The sequence below is a fragment of the Fukomys damarensis genome, unplaced genomic scaffold (genome assembly GCF_012274545.1).
Source record: "Fukomys damarensis isolate Sample0158 unplaced genomic scaffold, DMR_v1.0_HiC HiC_scaffold_12, whole genome shotgun sequence".
Taxonomy (NCBI): Eukaryota; Metazoa; Chordata; class Mammalia; order Rodentia; family Bathyergidae; genus Fukomys; species Fukomys damarensis.
Window position 1 is genome coordinate 39,650,937 of NW_022900924.1, and position 26,325 is coordinate 39,677,261.

Consider the following 26,325-nt stretch of genomic DNA (forward strand, 5'->3'; position numbering starts at 1 on the left):
TTTTTTTTTTTTGTGACAGGTTCTCACTATGTAGTTCAGGCTGTCCTCAAACTCACTAGCCAAGGTTGGCCTTGAACTTGCTGAGGTTCTCTTCTGAGCCTTCTGAGTACTGCGATCACAGTGGGTGCCACTGCACCTGGCTTAACAGTGTATTTTAAAAACACATGTACTGTACAGTACATGACAAATTACAAAGTTTTTTTTTAAATTACAAGGTATTTTACATAGAGATTTCATTTGATTTTTTCAATTTAGTACCAATAAAATAATCTGAATGTCATCTGTATCAGTGTCAATTTATTTCATGTAATTAAAATGAATTAAGGGTTGGGGATTTAGCTCAGTGGTTCCAGCGCCTGCTTCACAAGCACAAGGACCCGAGTTCGATCTCCGGTACCAAAGAAAATTAAAATAAAATAAAAAATAAAATGAATTAAGGGAAAAAAACTTTACCTGAACAAGTGTTGCATCATTACATGCTTTCCTAGCATCCTGAAATAAAGCAAGAGGATTATTACATATGACTAAAATGATACTTTTTTTGAGACATGGTTTCACTATGTAATTCAGACTGGCTTTGAACTCACTATGTACCCTAGGCTGACCTTGAACTTGCTGCAATCCTCCTGCCCCAGCCTCCCAAGGGCTAGAATGACAGGTGTACACCATTATGACTGTAAAATTTAAAAAAAAATAAAATTCACATAACTTAAAACTAAACACTTCAATGATTTTAAGTATATAATTCATTGATCTTTAGTATATTCACATTTTTTTTTCAACCATCACCACTATCCAATTCTAAAACATTTCCATCATCTACAAAGGCAGCCTATCATCCTGATTCCTTTTCCTACCATTCCAAATCAATCACTAATTTATTTTCTTTTTCTGTAGATTTGCCTACTCTTGGGCATTTCGTATAAATGGAATCATACAATACGCAACCTATGTATCTAGCCTCCTTCACCTAGCATTATGTTCAGGATGTAGCCATGTTATAACATTAACTAGTACCTCATTCCCCATGGCTGAAGAGTATTCCATTGTAGGCACATACCATACTTCGTTCATCTATTAATCAAAAGTGGTGGGCACAGGCTTCCATCTTTTGGCTATTACAAGTAATGATGTTATGAACATTAATATATAGGTTTTCACGCGTACTTACGTTTTTAATTTGTTGGGGTATTACTGAAGAGGGTGACACAGTAACGCTGTCGACTGCTTTTTTAATAGCAGCTGTAACCATTTCCCATTCCCACCACAATGTATTAGGGCTTCAATTTCTCAATTTCTTCATATCCGTATCAACACTTTTTATTGTCTATTTTAAAAAATAGCCATCTTAGCAGGTGTGAAATGGTTATCTCACTGTGGTTTTCATTTTTATTTCTCTAATGATTAATGGTGGTAAGCATCTTTACATGCCTTCACTGCTACATAGAAATTACACATTTTATAGATATTATATATAATCTATTTTGGAAAATGTCTGTTCAAAGTTTTGTCAGCTTTAAATTGGGTTGTCTTTTTTTTTGGTACCGGGGATCGAATTCAGCTCCTTGTGCTTTCAAGGCAGGCAGCAGAACCACTGTGCTAAATCCCTGGCCTGGGTTGTGTTTTTATTGTGCAGTTGTAGGAGTTCTTTATATATTTTGGATACTAGACCCTTATAACAAATTTTCTCCCATTCTGTCAGCTGACTTTTTTTCTTGATACAAAGTATCCTTTGATATCAAAGTATCCTTTGACACAAAGTATTTATTTAAAAAATTGTTTTGAGATAAGGTGCTGCCATGTTGGCTAAGCTAGCCTTGAAGTGAAGAACTCCCCATCTTGTCCTCCTGAGTAGCTGGCATTATAGATATGCATTATCACTTCCGTCCAAGTGTGTGATTTTGATGGATTTGTTTTTCTCTTTTGTGGTTTGTACTTTTGTTGTCATATTTAACTGTTGAATACTAACTAAAGAATAGAAGATTTATAGTAACTATGTTTATTTCCAAGAATTTTACATTACATTTAGGTCACATTTTTAGTTAATTTTTGTATGTGGTGTGAAATAGGAAGTCCAACTTTCTTCTGCATATGAATATGTAGTTGTCCCAGTACTATTTATTGAAAAATCTATTCTTTTCCTTTTAAATAGTCTTGTTGTCCTTATTGAAAAATCAACAGACCATAGCCAATATGGACTTAATTGTGGAACCTCAGATCTTATTATACAAATATATTTTTGGTTTATAATTAAAAGATTTCTTAAAAGGTGTACCCCCTAATTTTAAATCATCTAATTGATTTAATAAGCCTACAGTACTCAGAGATATATTTATTACCAAGTTTCAGCAGAAAGCAAGAATTTTAAGTTCCTATTTGTTCTAGCATCTAAAAGTTGAGATAAGAAGGCTACTTATACTGTAATATACTCCAGGTCCTTTCCAAATACTAGATAAAGCCAGGCCTCATGTTACATGTCTGTAATTCCAGCTACTTGGGCAGTTAAGACAGGAAGATCACAAGTTCAAAGCCAGCCTAGGCAACTTAGTGAGATCCCATCTCAGGCTAAACTAAAAAGGGCTGGAGATATACCACTCAATGGTAGAGCACTTGTTTAGCAAGTCCAAGACTCTGAGTTCAATCGCTGTTACTTAAAAAAAAAAACACAAAATAATTCTTTAAAATGCTTTATAAATAACACTGTATACACACAATTGTAATTATTGACATTAGAAAGGAAGTATTTTAGATTCCATATGCAAACAATTATCTGAGGATTCTTTGTTTAGTATTGCTTATCAAACCCAGGGCCTTTCGTATGTTAAGCACCCACTCTTCTACTGAGTTATATCCTTAGACACAGGAAAATAATATTTTTTAAAAAGAGAATCAAAATGTTATTACTGCCTCCCTGTCTAATTTAATTTCCTTTTAGTCCCTGTATACAACTTGTGTTTTATACTGACCCCTGGAATTCTACTTCCTTAGAAGATCTAAGCTCTTCTCTCTCCTAAAGTTTTGGAAAATACTTTTTTTATGTAATAGGCAACAATTTACTCTAGCGTCTCTATTTTTATATAACAAATTCCTACACATAAGCAGGTGTTTAGGCCTACGCATTAAAAGGAAGCCTTTCAAAAAGACCTTAAATTTTCATACAAATTGAAGGGAAGAGAACAAAGCAGAAACCAATGTAACAAAATAAGAGGCAGAAAAACAATATATGTAATAAGCAGCTAAACATTATTTAATTGCTGGGGATTGAATCCAGGTTCAGCATGTGCTTACTGAGCTATAGCCTCAGCCCTAACAAAAATGTATAAAGCAAATTCAATAGTTAGTAACAGAGAATTTATAGGAAAAGCTAGACTTAATTTTCCCCCTTGAAAGGTTACAGTGGTATCTTTCACTTTGTTTTTTGCCTAGAGTGCCTAGTACATTCTCAGGCAAAAAGAAGCCACACAATATTTGTTAGTTAAATGTTGCCCTGCAGCACAGAATGGATGGAAGGCATGGTATTTCTGCCTGTCCTCTGAACCATCTTTAAACATTAGACCATTTCTGTGTAAGGGTGTTCACAGCAGTTGTAGAAAAATGGGATCGAGTCTCTCACTCTTAGCCAAATTGCAGGTTTAGAGACCTCATCTGGCAAGGAATAATTTAGCCCACTTTTTCACAATTTAAAGAATTTCCAGAAAGGAGAGTGCAAGTCTGGTGGGGCCAGAGACTAAATTCTTAAAAAAAAAAAAAAAAAGTTCTCCGACTTCAAACCTTATGAAAATGGCCACTGTTTAGGCCATCTTTCTTGATTCAGTTACCTGATAAAAATTCAGTTGAACATGATGTGTCAGGCACCATTCTAGGCATCTTATTTACATCAGTGGACAAATAAACAGCCTGCCCCCATAGAGCTTACATTAACATTAATAATACAGTTTTACAACTAATGAAAATTATTGAGCTACAGTAAAAATCAGTACCAAAAAAGTAAAACACTGTGTTGGAATACAAGAGTTCTCCAATGTCTTAGCACCTTTACATTATTCAAATAATCCATTTATATTAAAAATTTATTCTTATGAACACTATTGTTCACTGTAAAATTGTCTATAAAAGAATTCCATATTGTTCACTACAACAAAAAGTAAGATCTGATATTAACATTTGTGCAAAAGAAAAAAAAGTGACATACTTCTTGTTCTAAATCAAAGAAGTAATAATTACACAAGAATACAAAATTTTAACTCTGCATGATGTGGCAGAAGCTAAAGGAACCACGTTTGCCAAAGTAACTGTGGTGGCTACTGAGGTGTATCCCAGACAGTATACCAATGACTGCGTTTTTTATTGATACCCTAAGAAAACAGCTGCTTTTTTACTTGTCACATTTAAATTTTTCATTTCCTTTTTTCCCTCATTGAGTTTATTGGTACATTTTAGTTATACAGTACAGTTATATTCATCATTGGGATCTTGTACCTTTACATGACAGGTCTTGGTTCTCATTTTTTCCCCTTGTTCCTGCCCTCTCTTCACCTCTCCTCCCTCCCCCTTTACAAACACTTCATTTCCATTTTTTCATTTTCTATTTTTTTTCTTTCCTTTTATTACCTTTCCCCTACCCTTCCCACTTTCCCTACACCTTTAGCCCTTTTCTTCCTATTTCACATTATCCATTATATCATTAGGATCTTATGTACTATTATAGTTTTTCACACCAGAGAAACTATTCAGTATTTACACATGTGTGACTTATTTATTTCACTTAGGAGTACATCCTCAATATGCATCTATTTTCCTATGAATGAATCTAATTTCTCATTCTTTATGGCTGAGTAACATTCAATTTTATAGAAAAACCACATCTTCTTTATCCAGTTTCTAACTGATGGGCAGATGGGCTGTTTCCAAGTTTTAGCTATTACAAACTGTGCCGCTATAAACATAGGTGCGCATATATCTCTGTGATATGATTCTTTTAGTTCTTTTGGCAAGATACCCAGCAGAGGGATGGCTGGGTCAAATGGAACCTTTAGTCCCAGCTCTTTGAGGTATCTCCATATTGATTTCCATAGTGGTTGCACCAATCTGCACTCTCACAAACAACGGAGAAGGGTTCCTTTCTAAATTTTTCAATAAAACTACTTATATGAACATCTAAAAAAGAAAACTAAATCTGTTTTCTCTACTTGTGTTGAGTTTAAAATGAGTCATTTATTGTATTCAATAGCATACATTCTATTAAGTCATGTATCTACCTTATAGTTGGGTAAAAAAATAGTAATATTTCTGGAAAGGAGGGAAAAGGAGAGGAGGAAAAGAAGGACATTCTTTAAATACAGTGTGACATGATTAAAGTGAAGAGAAAAGTGTATGGTATTTTACATACACAAAATCACTTGAAATCATAGGATATAATTCAGTGAACACCTATGCCCATGACACTGAACTTGGGAAATGGTTAAGGTACATGATTTCCTATGTAATTACAAGCAAATATAAAATACAAGAGCAAATGTGCACAAGGGAGTATAAAATACTAGGCAGACTATGATTATCCCTGTCACAGAAGTCTCAAGTGGCTCACAAATAATGAACTGCCACTCATTTGTATTAATCTAAGTCCTTTATATGTTTAATCCTCTGTGCAAACCTATAAAGTAGGCACTGGTAGTCTTGCTTCACAACAAACATAGTGAGCATTGGGAAAGTTAAGAAACTTGCCTATGATCATAAGTAATAAAAGAAATCCATACACAATGCACCATGCCATGCTGCCTTCCTATAAAGGAAGAGAATAAATCCAACAGGACGACTTTCGTAAGGCTTTTAAAGGACGATTAGGACTCAGTGAAAAGGATTCCAAACAGCAAAATCAGAACACAGGCAATATAATTCCAAGGCAAAGGAAATTCTCTGATCAAAGACAACAAAGTAAGAAAGTGCAATGCATGGTTCAGGGAATGGCAAAATGGCACCCAAGCTGGTATGGCTATAGGACAGGCTGCAGAGAAGGGTATGAAATACACCCTGGAGGCAGTGCATCCTCAGCACTGGATTTGGAGTCAAAATATATCTGGTCTGAATCCTGGATTTATTACTTAATATTGCTGTGACCTTGGAAAGTTATTTGATCTCACTGAGCCTTGGTTTCCTCAACTATAAAATGAAGCAACACCAGCTACTTCACAGGGTTGCTAGGAGGATTAAATGAGATGGACACATGACCATACATTTGGTCAATCATCAGATGCTCCTGTTCAGCATCTCAAGTAAGAAACAGCACAAAGCAGAGATGTTAAGGAATTCATTCCGGTGGTGGCAGTACAGGCTAAGCCTCTCTAGTCTAAAAATCCAAAATCTGAAACTTTTTGGGTACAATTATCACACTGCAAGTGGAAAATTCTATACCTGACCTCAGGTGACAGGTTACAGTCAAAATGTAGGCACACTAAAAATATGTAAAATTACCTTCAGGCTATGTGTATACGGTGTGTAAGAAATAAAAATTTCATGTTTAGACCTGGGCCCCATCCTCAGGATAGCTCATTATGTGTATGCAAATATTCCAAAGCCCCTCCCGCATTATGAAATCCAAAAGACTTCTGGTCCCAAGCATTTCAGATAAGGGATTTTCAACCATAACATCTAATTCAGAGATCAGCTTGTCAAGTCTTTGATCACTGCAAGCAACAGAAATGCCTTTGTTTTGACAGCTTTGTTCAGACATGTACAGTATTAACTCAGAGACATTATTCTCCATGAAGTCATCAACTTCCTTGAACTCCTGTCAACCGTCCTTATTATGACCTCACCATGCTCACATAGCAACACTTTTCCGGTGTTTTTCAGCCATTCTTTGTTTTTCTTCTTCCTTTTTTTTCTTGTTATATCTCTGTATAGATTTTATTCTTTTATTTTTTTTCTTTCTGGTACCAGGGATTGAACTTGGGTCCTTGCTCTTGCAAGGCAGGCGGCGGCAGGCGGAATCACAGAGCTAAATCTCCGCCCCATAGATTTTATTCTTTACTTTTAAATCCACAAAGCTCTTTTGAAATAGCTAATGCAGAAGAGTCATATGGGGCAAGGCCATGGCCATGTCCCAAATTATCAGAGACTCTTTCTGCTTTGTTGCTAAAATTCTTTATCTGTAAGCTGTTCTAGCCTTTACCTTTTTGCACAAAAAGAAATCAGGCAGTTAACAGATGACTCACAACTAACTCTTTCCTCCACCATGCTCACCAAGGGCCTTATCTATATCCTGTCATTCTTAGCTCTACCTTCCTTGACATCCCTTGGTGCCAGCAAGGTCCAGGCAAGCATCTGTCCCATTGTTTCTAAGAAGGAATTGCTGGAGTTGTCCCTTTGAGAGTGTGCCCTCCTCCTATGCACCTTCTGCTGCAGGCACCTTCTTTCCCAGCTGTGCCTCATGATGCTACACTGCTGCATTTGGCAACTGTTCCTCATCCTATTATGGTCTGAAGTTCTAGAGAATCTTAATCTAGAGTATTTGCCAGGTGTGGTGGTGCATGCCTGTAATTCCAGCACTCAGGAAGCTGAGGCATGAGAATTGAAACATGTTTGAAACCAGCCTGGGCTACAAAGTAAGTTCAAGGCTGGCCTGAACTATATCATAAGACCCTGTCTCAAATTAAAACAAAACAAAACACCCACCAAAAGCAAGCAAACAAGCAAGCTAAATAGCTACAGCCTTTCTTTCTTTCCTTTTTTTTTTTTTTTTTTGAGACATCGTCTTCCTATGTATTCCAAACTAGCCTTGAACTTACTATGTAGCACAGGCTGGCCTGGAACTCACAGGAATCCTCCTGCCTCTGCCCCCCAAGTGCTGGAATTACATGAATGCTCCACCATGCCTGGCTTGGGTAATTTTAATGGTGCAGCAATCTAATGTTTTAGAGATTGACGCTGTCGTAGTATATGTGGTAACATCTGCCTTGCTATACTATACCAAAAATCTATGACTCTAGGTGTATGAGGAAGAAGAGTATTATGTTTCTCTTTCAGCTGGGGATGCAGATATATTATTAACTTCTCAGGGACACAGAAACCATTTGTCTATACTGGTACTTGTTAGGAATGATTTTGGAAAGACTTTTAGAGGCATGTTAAAAACAAGTTGACCATTTTAGCCTTATAAATCATTTAATATATGCAGACCAATGAACCAATAAACAAATTCCATACACTGCTGTTACTAAATAAAAGCATTAAAATTTGGAAATGAAAAGGTTCTCACCTGGATCTGATTCCGCAGCTGTTCTGCTTCCTGCCTCAACTGTTCCAGTTCACTCATCCTTTCAATTTGTTTAATTCAGGGATGACCAAAGGAAATCAACTGTTAAAATGAGGGACAGAGAGATTTGTGTTCCATCTGCATCTTAGTCTACTTATAAAATACTGACAAATAACTTTTTAATTCTTCTGAAACTCAAATGAAATAGTCAATTGTTACTGGAATTAACGTCAGTTAGAAATATAGATCTAGATTAGAGAAGGGTTTATGGAGGAATGTGGAAGGACGTTGCCAAAACCAAACACCAAGTCACTTACGTCAAACCCTTGCAAAGTAGAGTCAGAGTCCATGAAAGAGGAGCCCCCGCAACAAGTGCTCATGAAGGAACCACCTCAGGAATTCCTTGAAACCACAGTATTGTAGATGAGCCACGTGTGAATGGAAACGTGCCCAATCAACAGCTGTTTTACCCACTGAGTTAAATGCTACTCCTGCAACAAGCCCCATTAATCAATGGTCTTTGTTTCAAAACAATCTACATGGACGTGTCCCTTTTTTCTTTTAAAAGTTTCCCTTGCCCCAACCTCCTCTGATGTACCTATGGTGCTCCAAAGCATATAATTTTTTGGTACCGAAGTTCAAACTTGGAACCTTGCACTTGCGAGGCAGGCGGCAGAACCACTGAGCTAAATCCCCGGCCCTAAAGCATATACACTTTTTGGGTCATTCATTTTAGGTTTTTAGAGAGCAGAAGATGGAAGCAAAATCTTGAGTATTTAAGACTTAGGTTATAGGAATCAGAACTACTGGAGACCCCTGCAGTTAGGTTCCAGTCTCCTGCCCAGTTTACGACACAGGCCTGAGAGAAAAAAAACTAAGACAGAACTAGGAGAGAAAGAGGGTGCCAGGATGACCAATGCTGTTGTAACCAACAAAGGTGCTGACTAGTCCAAGCCACTGATTTTCATTAGTAATCAACTGGGGTAAAGGTGAACTCTGTGCGAAGATGGGCAGGTGTAGTTTCTATGGAAATTAATGTAAGCAAGGCTTGTGAGGGGCAAAAAGCATTCTTGAATTAGGAACCAGATAGACAAAATATATGGCTGTACTTAGAACACTGTCCCTCTAGTAAGAACGTTTTAGTTGTGGGAATGGAATTTGGATGCGAGTTACTCTGACTTTGGCAAAGGCTTGACCAGACTCGTTTCTCAAAACAAGGCAATTGTGGGGTTAACTATTCACAGCCTGCATTACTTACAGCCTGCTTTGTGCATAATCAACATTACAGTCCCTGGCAAGAACTATATAGGAGTTCAGAAAAATACTTTAGAATAACTCAAAGTGAAGCAATATACATCTGCACTTGAATGTCCGTATATGCACCTCAAACTTAGTACTTCAAAACTAAATCCCATCTTACTTACTTTTAAATAATTCCTCAAGCTTAACCTTTACAAAGTACATTGTTCAAACAAGGTGAAGAAACAACCAAATCCCACCCCACTTCCTAGGGAGGCTTCCTTATTTCACTAAATGGCAATTCCATCCTCCAACCATTTAAGCTGAAAAATCTTGGAATCCTCCTTAATATTTGATTCTTTTTCTACCCTTTCCATCTAACCCATCATTAAAACTTATCCAGGATCTGACCAATTCTGATTACTGCCTTTTGATCTCACCTGGTCTTAAAACACTGCTCTTAACCACTCTTCAGTACAATCCAAATACTGTACAATACATAGCAAGCAGTGGTGCTTTTAAAACACAAGCCACTCTTCTGCCCTAAGTCCACTCATAATAAGCTAAACTCTTCACTACAGAACCCTGCGCGATTTCTGTTTTAAGGAAGGCTCCAGCCTTGTGGTCTTTGTGTTCACTCTTCCCTTGGCTTGGACCACCCTTGCCCAATATTTCCATTGCTTGTTCCCTTATGTTGCTCAAATGTTACCTTAGGAGGTGCCTTTGTGATAGCACACATGTACCCAACCATTCTCCCACTCTAGGCCACCTGCTCTGTTTAATTTTTCACCGTAAGAGTCAACACTATTTAGTGTGTATTTACTTTAATTGTGCTGTTTCCTCCTGATAAAAATGTACGCACACTGAGGTGGGTTCTTTGCTCTATTCTTTGTTATATACCCAGCACTTAAGATGCCTTGGCTTCCAGTAAATAAGGTTACCTGAAAATAGGGAAAATTCATTCTAAAGAATTAGGATAAATTACAGAGCCAAAAGGAAGGACTACTACTATTTAAGAAGCAGATTAGGGACTCTTATCATTGTCTTTTTACATCTGATTTTTCAAATCAGGGTTCAGGCTGGGGATTTATTTATTTAGCTCAGCGGTTTGGTGGCCTGGCTTGCAAGCACAAAGACCCGAGTTCAATCCCCAGTACCAAAAAAAAAAAAAAAAATCAGGGTTCAGTTAAGGACTATCAATACATCATCCCCTCAGGCTCTCCACCCAGAAGTATGCCCTTCTTGCTTCTTTTTGTCAATGATGCTGATTTAAGAGACAAACCGAGACACTTGTTCTTAGGATGTCTGACATTGGGTTAACTTATTTATCCTCTGCACTGCCTATGACCTGGAAGTTACGTCTGGAGGTTAGAATATATTCAGGTTTGAGACCTGAGTTTGGTAAGAATCCTAGATGATGCTACTTCACACTACAGTGCATCAGAATGAACTTAATGTTGTGACACTATTAGTGAAGATAGTTTTGTTCAGTGTGTTCAGGGGCTAATACTGCAATCTTTTTACTATAATGTTCCTCACTTTCATCCAGCAAATAACCTGGGAAGAGCCTCTGGTTTTCAACTGGATCCTTACAAAACACACTGAAGTCGCTCTCTCGTGTGTGTGGGGGTGCTGCAGGCATGATTCAAGTGGGCCCAGGTACAGCTCACACTGGCAGCAAACCTTAGCATCGTCCATGTACTGCCTTCTGCAGGCATGCAGAGTGTAGGAGTTATGGGATCATGGCAGCTTCCACCAGATTTTAAAGGAAAACTCCAATGGCCTGGCAATGTACTATGGGGCCAGGGTTCCTGGAGGTAGCCCCCAGCAGGGCCACGTGTAATGGAGATGTGGGAATAAAGTTGCAGTGGAGACTCAAGGAAGGGAAAGAGGCCAGCAAATGTGCAGTGCTCACGCAGGAAAGCTGCAAGCAGCATGCAAAGCCCACCCAACAGAGCGGCTATAAGGGCTAAGGCCTCTAGCAAGGCTGGAGGAAGACGCTACAGAAGCCCTTCCAAACCCACATTCTGCCACACTATGCAACAGATGCCAGAGGTGGAGATTTAGGATTTAATGTTTGTCCTGCTGGATTTTATTCTTCTTTATATTTTTCTTATTCCTCCTTTTTGGAATAAGAGTGTTTACCCTGTATTGCTCCCACCACTGTACTTTGGAGATAATGTAACTTTCATTTTGAGTTTTATAGGGACTCACAGTTGAGTGTGCCTTGAATCTTGGAAAAGGTGGACTTTTAAACAATGATGAACAGTTAAAGACTTTGGGGACACTTGGAGATGGAGTTAATGCACTTTGCACTGTACAATACACAATTTGCACCTTTGAGGGTCTGGATTGAAATTATATGGTTTATGTAAGAGTCTGCCAAAGGTCTGTATGTCTGTTACAGGCTTGGTGCCGAGGGTGGTGGTGTTGGGAGGTAGTGAAACCTTCTGGAGATGGGGCCTTCTGGGAGGAGACAAAATAGGCCCTAGTTGTCATTCAATGCCTCCCACCTCTATCTGGTGGATTCTGATACCACAGACCGCAGAAAGAAATCAAACATATGGATAAATTTTTGTACTTTTATTTCTTTCTTTGGTTGTTTCTTTTTTCCTTTCACACTCTTCATTTGTTTTTTTCTTCTTGTTTTGCCTTTTCTATTACTTTTACTTAATTCTACTAACTTTTAAAAATTCTTTAACAGGATTTTTACATCACTTTTCTCTTCCCTTTCTCATCTTCCTTTTCTCTTTTTCAAATTTTACTTCTTTTTACTTTCTTTCACCACTTCTTCCATTATTCTTATTCTTAAGCTCCATTAATTTTTAGCTATCATTTGACTCTATGCTGTTATTGCTGCATTATTTTCTACTGTCTCCCCCCACCCTTTGGTACCAGAGATCAATCTCAGGACCTCACGCTTGCCAGGCAGGTGCTGTGCCACTGAGCTACATCCCTAGCCTTACTGTTTGGCTTTTGAGACAGGGTCTTACTACACAATTCAGGATGACCTGGAACTCACTATGTAGCCAAGGCTGGCCTAGAATGTGTGGTGATCTTCCTGCCTCAGTCTCCTGAGCACTGGGATTTCAGGTGTGTGCCACCATACCTGGCTTATTGTTAATGGTGGTATAGTTGTTGCTTTTAGTAGATATTTACTGTATGTCAATATATGGTTTGTCTCTGTACCTAAATATTGCAGATCTCTTTTCTATTGTTAAGTATGGTATAGTTTGTAGCTATTATTGGTTCTTATGTCAATACTGGTTTGTCACTATTATTACTGCTGATTTCTATTGTTAGTGGTGGTGTAATTGTTTAATTGGTTTTTAAGTGTTTTTAATTGGTATGTCAGTAAAGTATCTGGTTTCTCTTTCTGTTGTCAACATTACTGCAGTTTGTTTTCTCCTGTGTGGTACTGGGGATCAAGCCCCCAGAGTAAAATTTGACACTGAAAAGACCCTCAGATATTATACTGAATAAACTGAAGAGGGGTATAAACACCAAAATATAATCAAACCCAATGATACAACAAAGGAAGACAGATTCAACCCTGCATTCAATGTATTCAGTTTTATAAGGTGATATATTTTTACAAACTTTTAATGAAAATGTTAATGTAGAACAGTAATTCTGACACTTAAAAGGAGTCTGACTCTTATTTATACTATACATATATAGAAAGAATACCTCATCTGATGACAGGGTGATACAGACACTATTATAATTTATGGTAATTTTTTTTTGCTTTGAGACACATAGGTTGGTGTCCACAAACCTATAGCATAGGTGACACAGGGCTGTTTGTCATCACTGAAAACTTTAAAAGCTTTACCATCACTGACATCGGTTATGTGTTGATATACTATTTTAAGAAAAAATTTTCACACTTGTTTTTCACAATTTATAATGATCATAATAAAGTTGAACTTGTGAGTTAACCTACTATGATTTTGTATATAATTGGATACACTGTCTCAGAATTTGTAAAATTTTGATTTTCTTATTGCAAAAAATACAAATAAAATTCTTAAAATGTGGAAAGAACTGTATATATTTTACTATGAAAATTGAAGAAAACATAAAATTTTAGACGATTCAAGTTTTTCTTTATTGTAAGAAACTTTGATGTCTTTTAGTAAATCAGAATGTTTACCTAAAAAAAAAAATAGAACTAAAGAGATCTCCACAGGAGTGACAGTTTCTCTACCTTATTTTCAACCAAAAATATAGAAACATGAGAGACCAAGGCAACAAGATGCCCCTAAAATCCTAACTCCCCAAAAGCTGATCTCACAGACACTGAAGTAGAGGAAGCTATAGGCAAAAAGCTTAAAAATCAAATGGTTAAAATGTTTGAAGAGATATAAGAAGAAACATATAAGCAAATGATACGACATTCAGCAAGCTCAGAGGATTTAATTAAATAAAAGATTTTACCAATAAAATGTTCAAACAAGCTTAAAAAAGAAACAAACTATTTGAGTCAAGAAAAACAATATAAGACATGAATGAATACTTCAGAAAATAACAAGTATGAAAAGAAAGCCAAGTCAGGCATGGTGGCACACACCTGTCATCTTAGCACTTTGCAGGCTAAGATAGGAGGACTCCCACGAGTTCAAAGCCACCCTGAAATACATAGAACTACCCTGTCTCAAAAAAAGAAAAGATAAAAAACTAGCAGAGGTAGAAGATTTGAAAAATTCAATGGAAAACATGGGTAGCAGACTTGAGCAGAATGTCAAAAACATTAGATCATAAACTCTGATTCCCTAAAATGGACAAAATATCATACAAGCTGGATTCAGCAGCTGTCAGGTGACTCAAAAAGAAAAAAACTCAGAGTTATAAAAATAAAAGGAAAAATTAGAAGATGACTCAAAAAGTACAACTGAGTCACTGAAATGTGATCAGAAAAATTTCCAAATCTAGGGAAAGAATTCAATAGTCAAGTAGAACAAGCATACAGAAACCCAAATAGCCATGACCAGAAAAGAACCTCTCTACGCATATCTCATAATCAAAATTCCAGAAATTCAACAAAAAGAGATAATACTAAAAGCTGTTAGAGAAAAACAGTAACTAATGTATAAAGGCAAGTCATCAGAATAACTGCAGATTTCTTAGCACAAGCCTTAAAGGCAAGAAGAGCTTGGAGCAAAGTTCTCAAGCCCTAAAAGAAAACAAATGTCAACTCAGACATTTTATCTTCTGCAAAATTAGCCTTCAAAACTGATAGAGAAATAAAGACTTTCTACAAGAAAGAAATCCTAATGAAATACATGACCACTAAACAGCCCTGCAGAAAATATTTAAGGGAATCCTAGACAGAGACCAAGAGGCTACCAGCACAAAGGGCCCAGAGGAAAGTATACATCTAACTAGGAGAGTAAACAAACAAAAAAAGGAATCAGCACTCAAAAAATAATGTCACAGTAGGATTCCATAAACAAACAAAAGGAAAAAATGAAAACTAAGGTAGATGGGGTGGGGGGAATCAATAAGGCAAATCATCACCCACTACTGAAGAATCCTCCACTGGGACCCCGTCAGGCTGACAAGCTGCAGCATAAATCAGCTCAGAATCTTCCTTATTTAAAGCTTAAAGTAATCAAAATGCCAATTTTCAAGGGAATAATAATTTTAAAAAATCTCTCACTGACCAAACTTTGAGTTAAAAAGGGAACAATTATAGAAAAAAATAAAAAAGTTTTCCATCCACACTTGTTATAGGTATAATAGAAAATTGTGTAGAACTTTTCTCCCAAGACTCCTACCTGGTGCATGGGTTCCAAAGCTGAAGACAAAGAGGTATCAGGCAAGCTTTAAAACAATTCTAACACATGGGAGCAGAACCTCCCTAAAAGCATAACAGCTCAATGATCAACTGCACCCGCCCCCCCCCCAACCACATCTGCTGCTGCTTTTTACAATTATCCCTAAAAAGTCTGAGGCTAGAAAAGTCACCCACAAGAGCCAGCAGCTTTTACTATGTAACTGCTGTGTGTTTCTGATGTGAAGTTTCTCCTTTACCCCTAAGAAAGAGAAAAAAGCTTCAGATTGGGAATAGATAGCTGCAAACTAATATTCAAATAAAAGATTTAAAACTTTAAAACCAATTCTCTCAAACTAACAATTAAAACAACTACTAATCCAATAGGAAAATGTGAAAAGGTCTGAAGTGGAAAACCACAGCAGAGGTCAATATACAAATAAAATGTTACTAAACCTCAGAAACCAGGGAAATACAAATTAAAAGAAGATACAATTTATCAGTCATTTTCCCATGTCTGGGGCAAAATACTTGACACACATAACTCAAAGTGGGGGCGGGGGCAGTGGGCGAGGATTTAGCTCCGTGGCACCACCACACCTGCCTTGGTCCAGGGTTTGATCCCTGGTACAAAAAAAAAAAAAAAAAGGAGAGAAGTTTATTTGACTCAGTTTCCTGTGTGTTCAGCTCATGGATGGCTGGTTCCAAGACAGGCAGAACAGGCAGGGCAGGGAGAAGCAAAGCTGCTTAACCCACCAGGAAGCAGGGGTGAGAATAGACCCTTCTTTGGCCAGGGATTTAGCTCAATGATACCACACCTGCCTGGCAAGTGAAAGGTCCTGAGTTCAATCCCTGGTACCAAAAAACAAAAAAGAATAGACCTTTCTAGATCACATCTTCAGTAATCCACCTCTTCCAAACAGGGCCTACCTTTGAATACACAAGACTTTTGGAGGACATTTTAGATCGAAACTAATATTTCAGTCCTAGCTCCTAAAAATCTTTTATCAATCTCATTATGCAAAATGCATTTAGTCCATCTCTAAGAGTTCCCAAAGTCTTAACAGTTCCAGCACTGCTGAAAAGTCCACGTTCAAAGTCTCTTCTGAGATACAAAGCAAACTCTTAGTTGTGAGTCCATATAGTGTCAGAGAGTAAACATTCTCATTCAAAATAGAAAGAAACTGGACCAAAACAATATGAGAGGACAAACATTAAATAATGTCCAGCACCTGGGGCAACTTGTGGTGAAATATGAACTTCAAAGTGTTTGGGGATACTTTTCCCTGTGACTTTGCTGGCTATAGCCCAGATGGACTATCTTTTAGGCTGGCCCCATTTGCTTGCTGCCTGTAGTTTCCTCAATAGATGTTCCCAGGGACTCCACTGCATCTTTAGGTTCACTCTCACAGCTCCACACATCACCCTCTAGGGGCATACTGCCTGATTTTTTATGTCTGCCTTTGCAATCTGGGTGGTAGCCTCCAAAACTCCACAACTCTCATATTCTGCATGCCTGAAAAACCAGCACCATGTGGATGATGCCAAGGTCTGCAACCAACTTGAGCAGCAGTCAGTCCTCTTTGAACCTCAGAGGCACAGGTTTCACAGGGCCTTGATGACTGAGCTGAGGGGAATACTGTCTTAAGTGGCACTAAATGAGCAAGGCACCCTGGGGTTCTCCTCATAGTTTTTCAAAGGAGGGTACTCTTTTACACCCTTGAGTTTGCATTGGATAGTCTGGCTATTTCCTGAGATGCCCTCAAGATATATTTTCTATTGTTCTTATACAAAGTACAGTGATGCCCTGACTGACAAATATTGAAGTTGCAAACTTTCACAGGTGCACTGTATAGGACTTACTTTGTCAGATATGAATGAATCCAATTTACAGACTTTCTCCCAGAACAGAACTTGTTTGTAAGTCAGGAACTTACTGTACTTGGCTTCTTTTTAATCCTAATCTTTTCAGCAATCTGTCTTTGGCCCCAACTTTACCCATACTTCCCTTCTGTCCAAGCTGCACAATTTTCAAATCATAAGAATCTCCTTTTTACTCCTGATTGTCACAATAAATCTGGCTAAAAGCAGCCAGCAGTACTCATGCTGCAGCCTGAACACTGGGCTGCCTTGAAGTGTCCACTGTTACATTAGTATATCACCTTGAAATTCAATCTCATACAAAGTCTTAAGACATGGACAAAACACAAATTCTATTCCAAAATGAAACATGCATGGCCTCTATTTCAATTTCAAATAGAGTCCTCATTCCCAACTAAAAGCCTCATGAGCCTCACCTTCATTGTTCACATTCCTATCAGCATTCTGGTCTTCTGAGCTCCCACCAGAATTGCTCATCAAGCTCTACCTGCATCACTAAGACTTTTCTACCCAGAATATGAAATTTTCCAAACTTCCCACAATCCTGTCCCAAAGTTTCTAAATAAAATCATCAGATATAGTCACAGCAATGGCCCAACTCCTGGTACCAAGGAATGTAAACATTATGTATTGCAAACATGTACAAAAAATGAAGGGGAGCAAGAGATGGATGGGAGGGTAGGGGAAGGAGATGAAAAAGGGAATTAAGATTTATCATGTGCATGTACTAATTCTATAATGTAAACATTATGTACTACAAACACGTACTAATAACATTTTTTAAATTAATAAAAAGGCAAGTCATATGTAGAAGAAAGATGAGATATTTATTTTGTTGTCCATTCTGGCTTTGAGCTGCTAGGCTCCAGTGATCCTGCTGGCCCAGCTGCTGGGACCAATGGGTATAAGCTCCCCAGTCTGGTAAGATGCAGGTTTGTAATTAACGCACCTTTTACACCTGAAGTCCACTAGGAACAACAAATTAAACAAAATGAAAAAAAGGGAATAAAATAAAAAGAAACTGAGGCTTAGACAAGCGTAATAATTTGCTTACATAAGAGGTAGAGTTAGGATTTGAATCCAAGTATACTGATTCTGAAACTGAGGCTCTTAACCACTCTGCCATATGACTTTTCAAAGGGCATCTCATTCAATTTGCTGAATCTGACTGATAGTCTTTTCTTCTAAATTTTATTCTTATGGCTTTCATGATCTCATACTCCCTCATTCTTGCACTTAACTTACTTCACTGTATTTTTGTGGGCCCTTCACTCCATTCATTTCTTAAATATTTATGCTTGCAGGGATCTATCCCAGCCAGCTAGTTAAGAAACTCCCTCCTGGGAAAAAAGAAAGATAAAAAGGAATCACGCAAACACACACACACACACACACACACACACACACACACACACACACACAGAGGGGGAGAGAGAGGGAGAGAGAGAGAGAGATGTATATATGTTTACCAATATGTATACCAACGTATATCTTACCTTCCTTTAAAAAAACCAAAAGGGTACAATGTAATAGTCAAGGGATTTCAGTGATTCTTGCTGTAGGTCAGATCAGAGCTATTTATCACAACAAATCTTTGAAGTGGCACTGAAACTACTAAAACAATTTAAACATAATTTAATAGAAATTCTTTGATAAGCACAGCACTTTTATTTCAAATTACTGTAACTGCTTGACTAAGCTTTTTCAACATGAATATTTGAATCAGTTAACACATTTTAAATAACTCTTACCATATAGTGAAAGCATTGTTAAGTTGAACAGAAAGCAGAATATCAATTATCTTGTAAAAGTTCAGCTGTACCAGTTACAAATATCAAAAGATACCATTGAGCCATTGTACCCAAGCCAATTTGTTAAATAAAATGGAAAAAATACAGCTGCATAAATCAAAAGGCCTTCTCACTCCACATCCTAAAATGTCCAAAGAATTTTTACTAAAGCAAGGCATTATGCAGTCTGTACAATTATACTCCTGTGTTAGTGAGCAGCTATTTTAATCTATATAAGACAAGGAAATGTAAATCCTTTTTAGCTACCAATAATTTTCATACTGATCATGAAAACTCATACAAGTCATGAAAGAATATTTTAAACTGTACTTTACACAATTAAGCATAAACTACTTTCGTTTCCAAAAAGTATTTATTAAGAAAGTTAAATATGTTACAATTACATTTTCTGATATTCTACTTTTCTCTTTGCCATACAGTTTCTGTCTCTTACACTTCATAAAATAGTTTTTAAAAATCATAATGAAACTGGGCATGGTAAGCACAACTGTAATTCCAGCACTCAAGAGACTGAGGTAAGAGAATTGCCAAGTCTGAGGCCAGCCTGAACTACACAGCAAAATGCTGTCTTAAAACAAATAACAACAAAGAAGTCAGGAAAGGCAATAAATCAGGTAAAGCATTTAAATTTTGTTTTTGGTTTTTTTTGGGGGGAGAACTGGGGATTGAACTCGAGACCTTGCACTTGTGAGGCAGGCAGTGTTTATTATCATTCCAAAGAATTTAAACACGCATGCCAACCAACCCAGGTATTCCACATACAGGTATCTCCAAAAGTATTTCTTTCTCAAGAAATTAGTAAAAAATTCAGAGCTTCATATAGCAAGTGGAAAAAGGAGGAAAAGAGAAGTTGGCGGTACAAAAAATAGCAGCAGAAGGCATTATTTTGTATTTTATTTTTATTTGCTACCACATTATTACCTTGAACATTTTTGAGTACCCTCAAAGTAAAACAACTCAATTTGTTAATTGAAAGGAGTCTGTCTGTCTTGTTTTCCAGGAAATAAAGAAGGCACTGCTGTTTAGTCTGTTTCCCTTCACCTAGCTGTTATATTCTGCCACAGTTTATTCCCTCACCAAACATTTACTGAATATGCCAGGAACCAGCACTACACATTAATAAAATTCAGACCCACGTCTTAAGTAATTTACAGCCTAAAAGGGAAGACAATCATAAAAATACCCACACATGCCCATCCATAACCTATTACCCTAAATCTGAGGGCCAGATGTGTCTTAGAATTTCAAAGCTTTCAGGTTTTAAAAAACTGTGCTCACATCAGGCATGGTGGTACATGCTTGTATTCCCAGCACTCTGGAGGATGAGGCAGGAGGACTGCCATGAGTTTAAGGCCATCCTGGGCTATACAGAGAATTCAGGACCAGCCTGAACTACATAGTAAGAACCTGTCTCAAAAAACAAAAACAAATAAAAATGTATGGTATCATGTATGACAAAATATCCCAACTAGACTCTGGGGCAGCATCCCACACAATCAAGAATATTTCAGCGGCAAAATGTAAGCATGTGGACAGTAGGCAGGGACAAACCGATTAGAGAGCCTCTGTGTGACAAAATGATTCAGGTCACATAAGGTCTTACTACCAAATGATTCATGAAGCAGGGGAGAAGAGATCATAGACCTGTAATATATATGAGGAGGACTACCTGGCACAAAAGCAGGAGGACAGTAAATGCAAAAGACACCTTTGGTTAGCCAACCACAAGCTAACATCTACTGAGGATTTATGTGTATGCTCTATTCAGAGATCGTCAGAGTCAACTCTTTGAAGCTTTCAGATCAATCTCTTTCTGCATGAGGACATGCTACCAATCCCTTCCTGGCAAACTTCAGTTTCTTTAGTAATTAACTGTCTACCACATACCATTTAAATATATAATGTAGTTTGCAGAATTCTAGACTAAATTATCTTAAATTACTTCCTTATAAAAACTGATCACTGGGGGCCAGGGATTTAACTCAGTGGTGCCACACTTGACTGGCATGTACAAGGTCCTGAGTTTGATCCCCAGTACCAGAAAAAAAAACAAACACTGGTCACTCTAAGGCTTAACTATTCTAAATATAATGTATATACTCTGTGTTACATGTCAGTTAAGACAATAAAGACTCATTTAGCCTATGCTATATTTTTAATTTCACTTTACTAAATACTTAAAGCCCACTTTTCATATCTTAATCCCTAGGTAAAGGTATTTAAATAAAGAACTCATTAAAATGGGGCGCTGAGTTAACATTGCTAACTGCCGCACACAAATATATAAACAATCCTATATGAGACCCAGAGATTATTTCATCTTTGAGCATAGTAGTAGGGTCACTTTTTTCGGTTCTAGAGAAACTAACAGAATTGACAGATTCTAAAAACTTATGACAAGCTAAATGACAGAGAATAGAAATAGCAAGGCTCCAAAAATCATATATTTAATAGGCAAGAATGAATTTTTCAGAATACTCATAAACTGACAAAAAATTAAAAGCATACACTAATAGAAGAGTAAATATGGGACATCCATACAATGAAGTATCACAAAGCCATTAAGAAGAGAACATTAGAAGTACTGGCCTGCAATGACGCCAGCACTGATACCCCTGAACAAATCCTTTTTCTTTTTTTGTGACAGGGTCTCACTATGTAGTGGAAACTGACCTGGAACTCACAGTGATCCTCCTGCCTCAGCCTCCCGAGTGCTGGGATTACAGGTGTGCGCCATCACACCCGGCTTACAAATCCTCCTTTCTCAGACATCAACAGTAAGATAAGCATCCTGGTGAGAGTTTTTCCTTGCCTTAATAACTACACAGTAGAAGAACTAACCCCACAAAAGCTAAAATTGGGAAGAAAATTTAAGCTATATACTGCCTTAATATTAGACATTAAGAGAAACAGTATTATTTTAGCAAGTAAAGAGCATTTAATATCAGAAAGTATTTAATGTGATCTCCACTTCAAAACACACCAAATAACATATATCTTGGCAATTCTGAGAAAAAAGCTTCCCCACAATGCATGCTGGAAAAATGCTATTGAAGAACATATGCAGTAAGCTTACAACATATTTATTTGTTCCTAACTATTGCACCAAGGGAACTTCTTGGGTACCTGTACCACCAAAAGGACATTAGCTAGTGAAGCTAATGATTAAGAGCACTGCTGCCAGTACCCAGCTACCGGGGTTTGAACACTGACTTCTTCTACTGCATGTTTAAACCAACAGATAGTAGTCAATGAAAGCTAACTGAAATTATTACTACAGTTGAGAAAAAGAGATCCTTGAACTAAAAGTGGAAAAATGTTCAAATATTTTAAGGAAGAGTGTATATTTAATTAAGGATCACTTTTAAGTAATCAAAATATTTTGGATGCATTAGCTCTATTTTTTCATCCTAAGCCATAATGCATATACATTTTAAAATCTATTGCCTATCTTCTTTACATTCTTCCTGATCATATGATGATTAATATGGAGATTTACCTAAAATTTAAAAATTCAAATTGGTTTAATTAGTCAATTAAGTATCCAGGTTGTGATCCCCCAAGTTTCTCGGTGTTAGTTTTCTTCTCTATTCTACTCATTTGCTGCTTATTAGTGTTACCTCCACCAGAGGGCAGGCAAAAGGTGAAGACGGGAAACACTTCAAGTTGGTCATTTACTGGCTTCCAGAGAATCTTGGGCAGCATCACCAGAAGACTTTAAATAGCACTAAAGCTGTAGGAGTCTCTGGAAACTGTCTTGTCCAATTGAAATGGCTTTAGCTAAAATACAGCAAAAGAGCTGGCAAATATTAAGTAATGAATTCAACCATTCGTTCAACAAACACCCACACACCAAACACATGCCAGACACATTCTAGGTTCTACAGATTCAGTATTAACAAAACAAGCCAGTTTCCACTCCTGTGGTATTATTATCTGCTTAGTAGATACACAGTAAGGCACATAAATTATGATTTTTAAGTACTAAAGGGTATCTAGGAAGGAGTGTTTTTTTTGTTTTTTGTGTTTTTTGGTACCGGGGATGGAACTCTGGACCTTTTGCTTGCAAGGCAGGTGGCAGAACCACTGAGCTAAATCCCTGGCCCTAGGAAGCCTTTTTAAAACAATATAGGTAAAGTTGAATAAAGTGAGAAACTGAGTCATGCCTTAACAGGAAAAAAAAAGCATTTCAAGAAGAAAAAACAGTGAATGCAAAGGTCTTCATATAGAAATGAACTTGGCAGACTGACCCAATAAGAAAAAGTGGTATGGCTGAAGATGAGCAAGGCAGAAAGAGCCAAAAGATGAGATTAGGGAGGTGGGTAGGAGTCCAATTGGTAATCACATGGGCCTCTCGTAAACTTGTGGATTCTCACTTTCCTCAAAGTCAGATTTTCTCAGGTTGGCTACTGGGGTCTCCTTCAATACAGTTCCTATATTCTTCTGACATGCTCTCATCACTTTAACAAAACATTTTTTTTCTTACTCTGTGGCACAAAATGTTCAAGGCTCATCTAATACATTTCCTGCTCCAGCTCTAAAATCAGCCATTTAGATATGGGCACTAGCTGTGTTTACTGCTACTCTGGAGTCACTGCTCCTCAGCTGTTTCATCAGTCAAGAGTTAGGAAATGAATGAATGTATGTATGTATGTATGCAAGCATATATACACACATATTTTAATTATAAATTCATATTGATGCCACTAATCTCAATCCAACACAAGAGTTTGTTGCCTTCTTCCATTCTTGGTTTTCATTTCTCTTCACTCACAGTGAAAACCCTATCCCAGCTGGGTGTGGTAGCTCACACCTGTAATCCCAGCAATTTGGGAAGCAGAGGCAGGAGGATCACTGAGGCCAGCCTGGGCTACAAGACCAGCCTTAACTACATGGTGAGATGCTGTCTCAAAAATAAAAAGATAAAAACAAACAAACAAAAAAGAATTCTATAACAAACATAAAGTAGTTTCAGAATTGCTATACCTGTACCATACAAATAACAGCCTACAAGAGTTCAAAACTTTTTTCCAGCTCTTTTTATCTTTAGATTAACAAAATATGGTCAAAGTCCAGTGTTCAAAATTTACTTGACTTTTTTTTTCAAATCCTTCTGGAACTTTAGGTTATTCAATGAAAGTAGGTTCATTTGTTGCTATTCATTTGTATTGTTTTAGTTTTCAAAAAAAGGAAAAAGAAAAAAACCCAATAAAATTTGGAGTTCCCCACTCTCCCAATCTTGTTGATTTTATTTTTGAACACAAAAGATAAACAAGCTTCCAAAACTCAAAAACTATATAAAAAGTATGTCATGCCTTCTATTATCCCAGTTTACTCAGTTCCTAGTCACAACCTGTAGTTAGTTCATTAGTTTCTGGTCATCCCTTTTGTGTTTTTGTTCTGTGAAAAAGTTAGGCTTTCTCATGGTAAAGCAGAGGAAAACGCAGTCATTGAAGCGGAACACTGAATTCAAAATTTACTTTCAGGTGGGAGACAAAACTGAATGTCCATATAATAAGGTAAATGAGTCCACAGAAACTGACAAACTGAAGAGGCAAGGGAGGGGGGATAATTGCAAGAATTATCTATTAACATATTTCCTGGTTTAATTTGATGGACATCAAAGGGTTCTCATATTCCCCCAAATTTTCATTCTGTCTGTAACCTTCCAGAATAGTTATACCTATTTATGCTTCTAGAGAACATACATTAAAAAAGTTATTATTGTGGAAGGATAAGTCATCACTACCTATTAATGTTAATAAAATGCATTCTTCCCAAGCAAGAAGGTTTTAAACTTTGAATAAGGCATTTAACCAGGAGGAGAGGTAAGAGGAGGATGGTTGGTGTGAGGATTTGTATAGTTACATGGATAAAGAGTACCAATCATGCTGGGAAAGCAAAGCACACATCTCTAACATGTCTTGGACATTTTACGCATATGCTAATGATTAGCTGAGGTATAGTCCTCTTGCCCTGGCACTAAGTTAATGTGGCACACTCTCATGTGAACTGCAGTGACACTTCCTGCCTTGAATCCCTGATGAGTCACTTAACAGCTATGTGGCCACTGGCACATTACTCAGCATCTCAGTGGCACTGTTTCCTTACCTGTAGAAGTAGACGGTCTCCTTTGCCAAGTGCTAGAGATGTAAAGAGTATAGTATTGCCCCGGCCCATGTCAAATATTTAATGAATAATTCCTATAGTAAAAGCAGATTGAATTAGCAAAATTAAAAAAAAAACAAACAACTATTAACACAGCCACCAGGCTTAAATAATGTGCCTGAGAGAAATCACACCATCTTGAGTGGTATCTGGAAGGCAGAAAAATGTCCAACAATTTCAATTCTTAATTTAACGTGTTAAATATATGTGCTGACAAACTCAAGCACCGGTGAAATAATTCTACAGGTCAAAAAGGAGCAACAACTCAGAATAACTTCTTACATAATGTCTATAGGTGCACAGAGAAGAACCTAAACGTATCACAAACCATACTAGTCAGTCTTACACTCTTAGGGGCATATACAAGAATATCGACAATGTCCAAAATTATTTTAAAAGTTATGTCAGTTTCATATACACCTACAAACCTAAATGCTCTTTTAACGAAACACTCAAATACACCATCAACTTTCAGACCCTAGGATCAGTGATGAACCAAAAGCTCTACACTGAAAACTATAAAATACGAAATGGCAGAGATTCAAAGCAGTTTTAAATGTACATATTCCGACCACTACAAATGACTTCCCCTGTCTTATATAAGCAGCGTGCAGCCTTCCTACTGGAAGGTCGCAATCTCAGTTTGCAATACCTAGATGGACTGACTGATAACCAACAAATTTCCAACGTCTTAAGAAAACTTCCCAGCGGGATGCTAATCCACAGACCAGGCTGTTTTCTCCGGGCTAAGGAGAAAGATTACATCCTCATCTTTTACAAGAAAGGGAAAGGGAAGGAGTAGAGATAAGGGAAGAGAAAGAGATATGCAAAATAACAAAGCACAGCTTCAGTAAACAAATGAAAGCCCGGTTTTAAACTTCTGGAAATTCAATCTTCCCGTAACGAACAGCAACAAATGTCAAAGCGTAAGGCGATCGTTTGTGTTCCGAAGTAGAAAACGATGTAGACAGAGAGGCAAGCAGTTTCTCAGGTTCCACACTACAGATATTCAAAATCCATTCTTTTGTCGCCCTCCCCATGGACACTGTATCAGTTCAAAAACCCTAAGACAGGAGAGAGAGCACAGGACATGTCGGCGCCTGGGTGGGAACTTCGGAGGGCGTCCCCGGCGGGCGCTCCACAGCCCTCCCAGGCAGCTCGAGGAGCCGCAGGCTCCGGGCGGCCGAGCGCGCCCC

General features: G+C 37.5%; 1 protein-coding gene and 1 non-coding gene across 2 annotated transcripts in view; one reads left to right on the forward strand and one right to left on the reverse strand.

The window, feature by feature from the left end:
* Gnb4 (G protein subunit beta 4) overlaps positions 1–25,203 on the reverse strand; it is a 42,491-nt gene extending 17,288 nt beyond the window's left edge. Inside the window, exons 1-3 of the mRNA XM_010632453.3 lie at positions 25,073–25,203; positions 8,258–8,356; positions 454–492 (exon numbers count right to left, since the gene is read on the reverse strand). Of these exons, the coding sequence (XP_010630755.1) occupies positions 454–492; positions 8,258–8,314 (96 nt within the window). The 5' untranslated portion in view covers positions 8,315–8,356; positions 25,073–25,203. The remainder of the gene's footprint in view (positions 1–453; positions 493–8,257; positions 8,357–25,072) is intronic.
* LOC117285770 lies at positions 4,231–4,326 on the forward strand. Its single transcript, XR_004516894.1, has one exon. It is a non-coding gene; the product is annotated as a small nucleolar RNA SNORA66 (small nucleolar RNA).
* Positions 25,204–26,325: the final 1,122 nt, after the last annotated feature.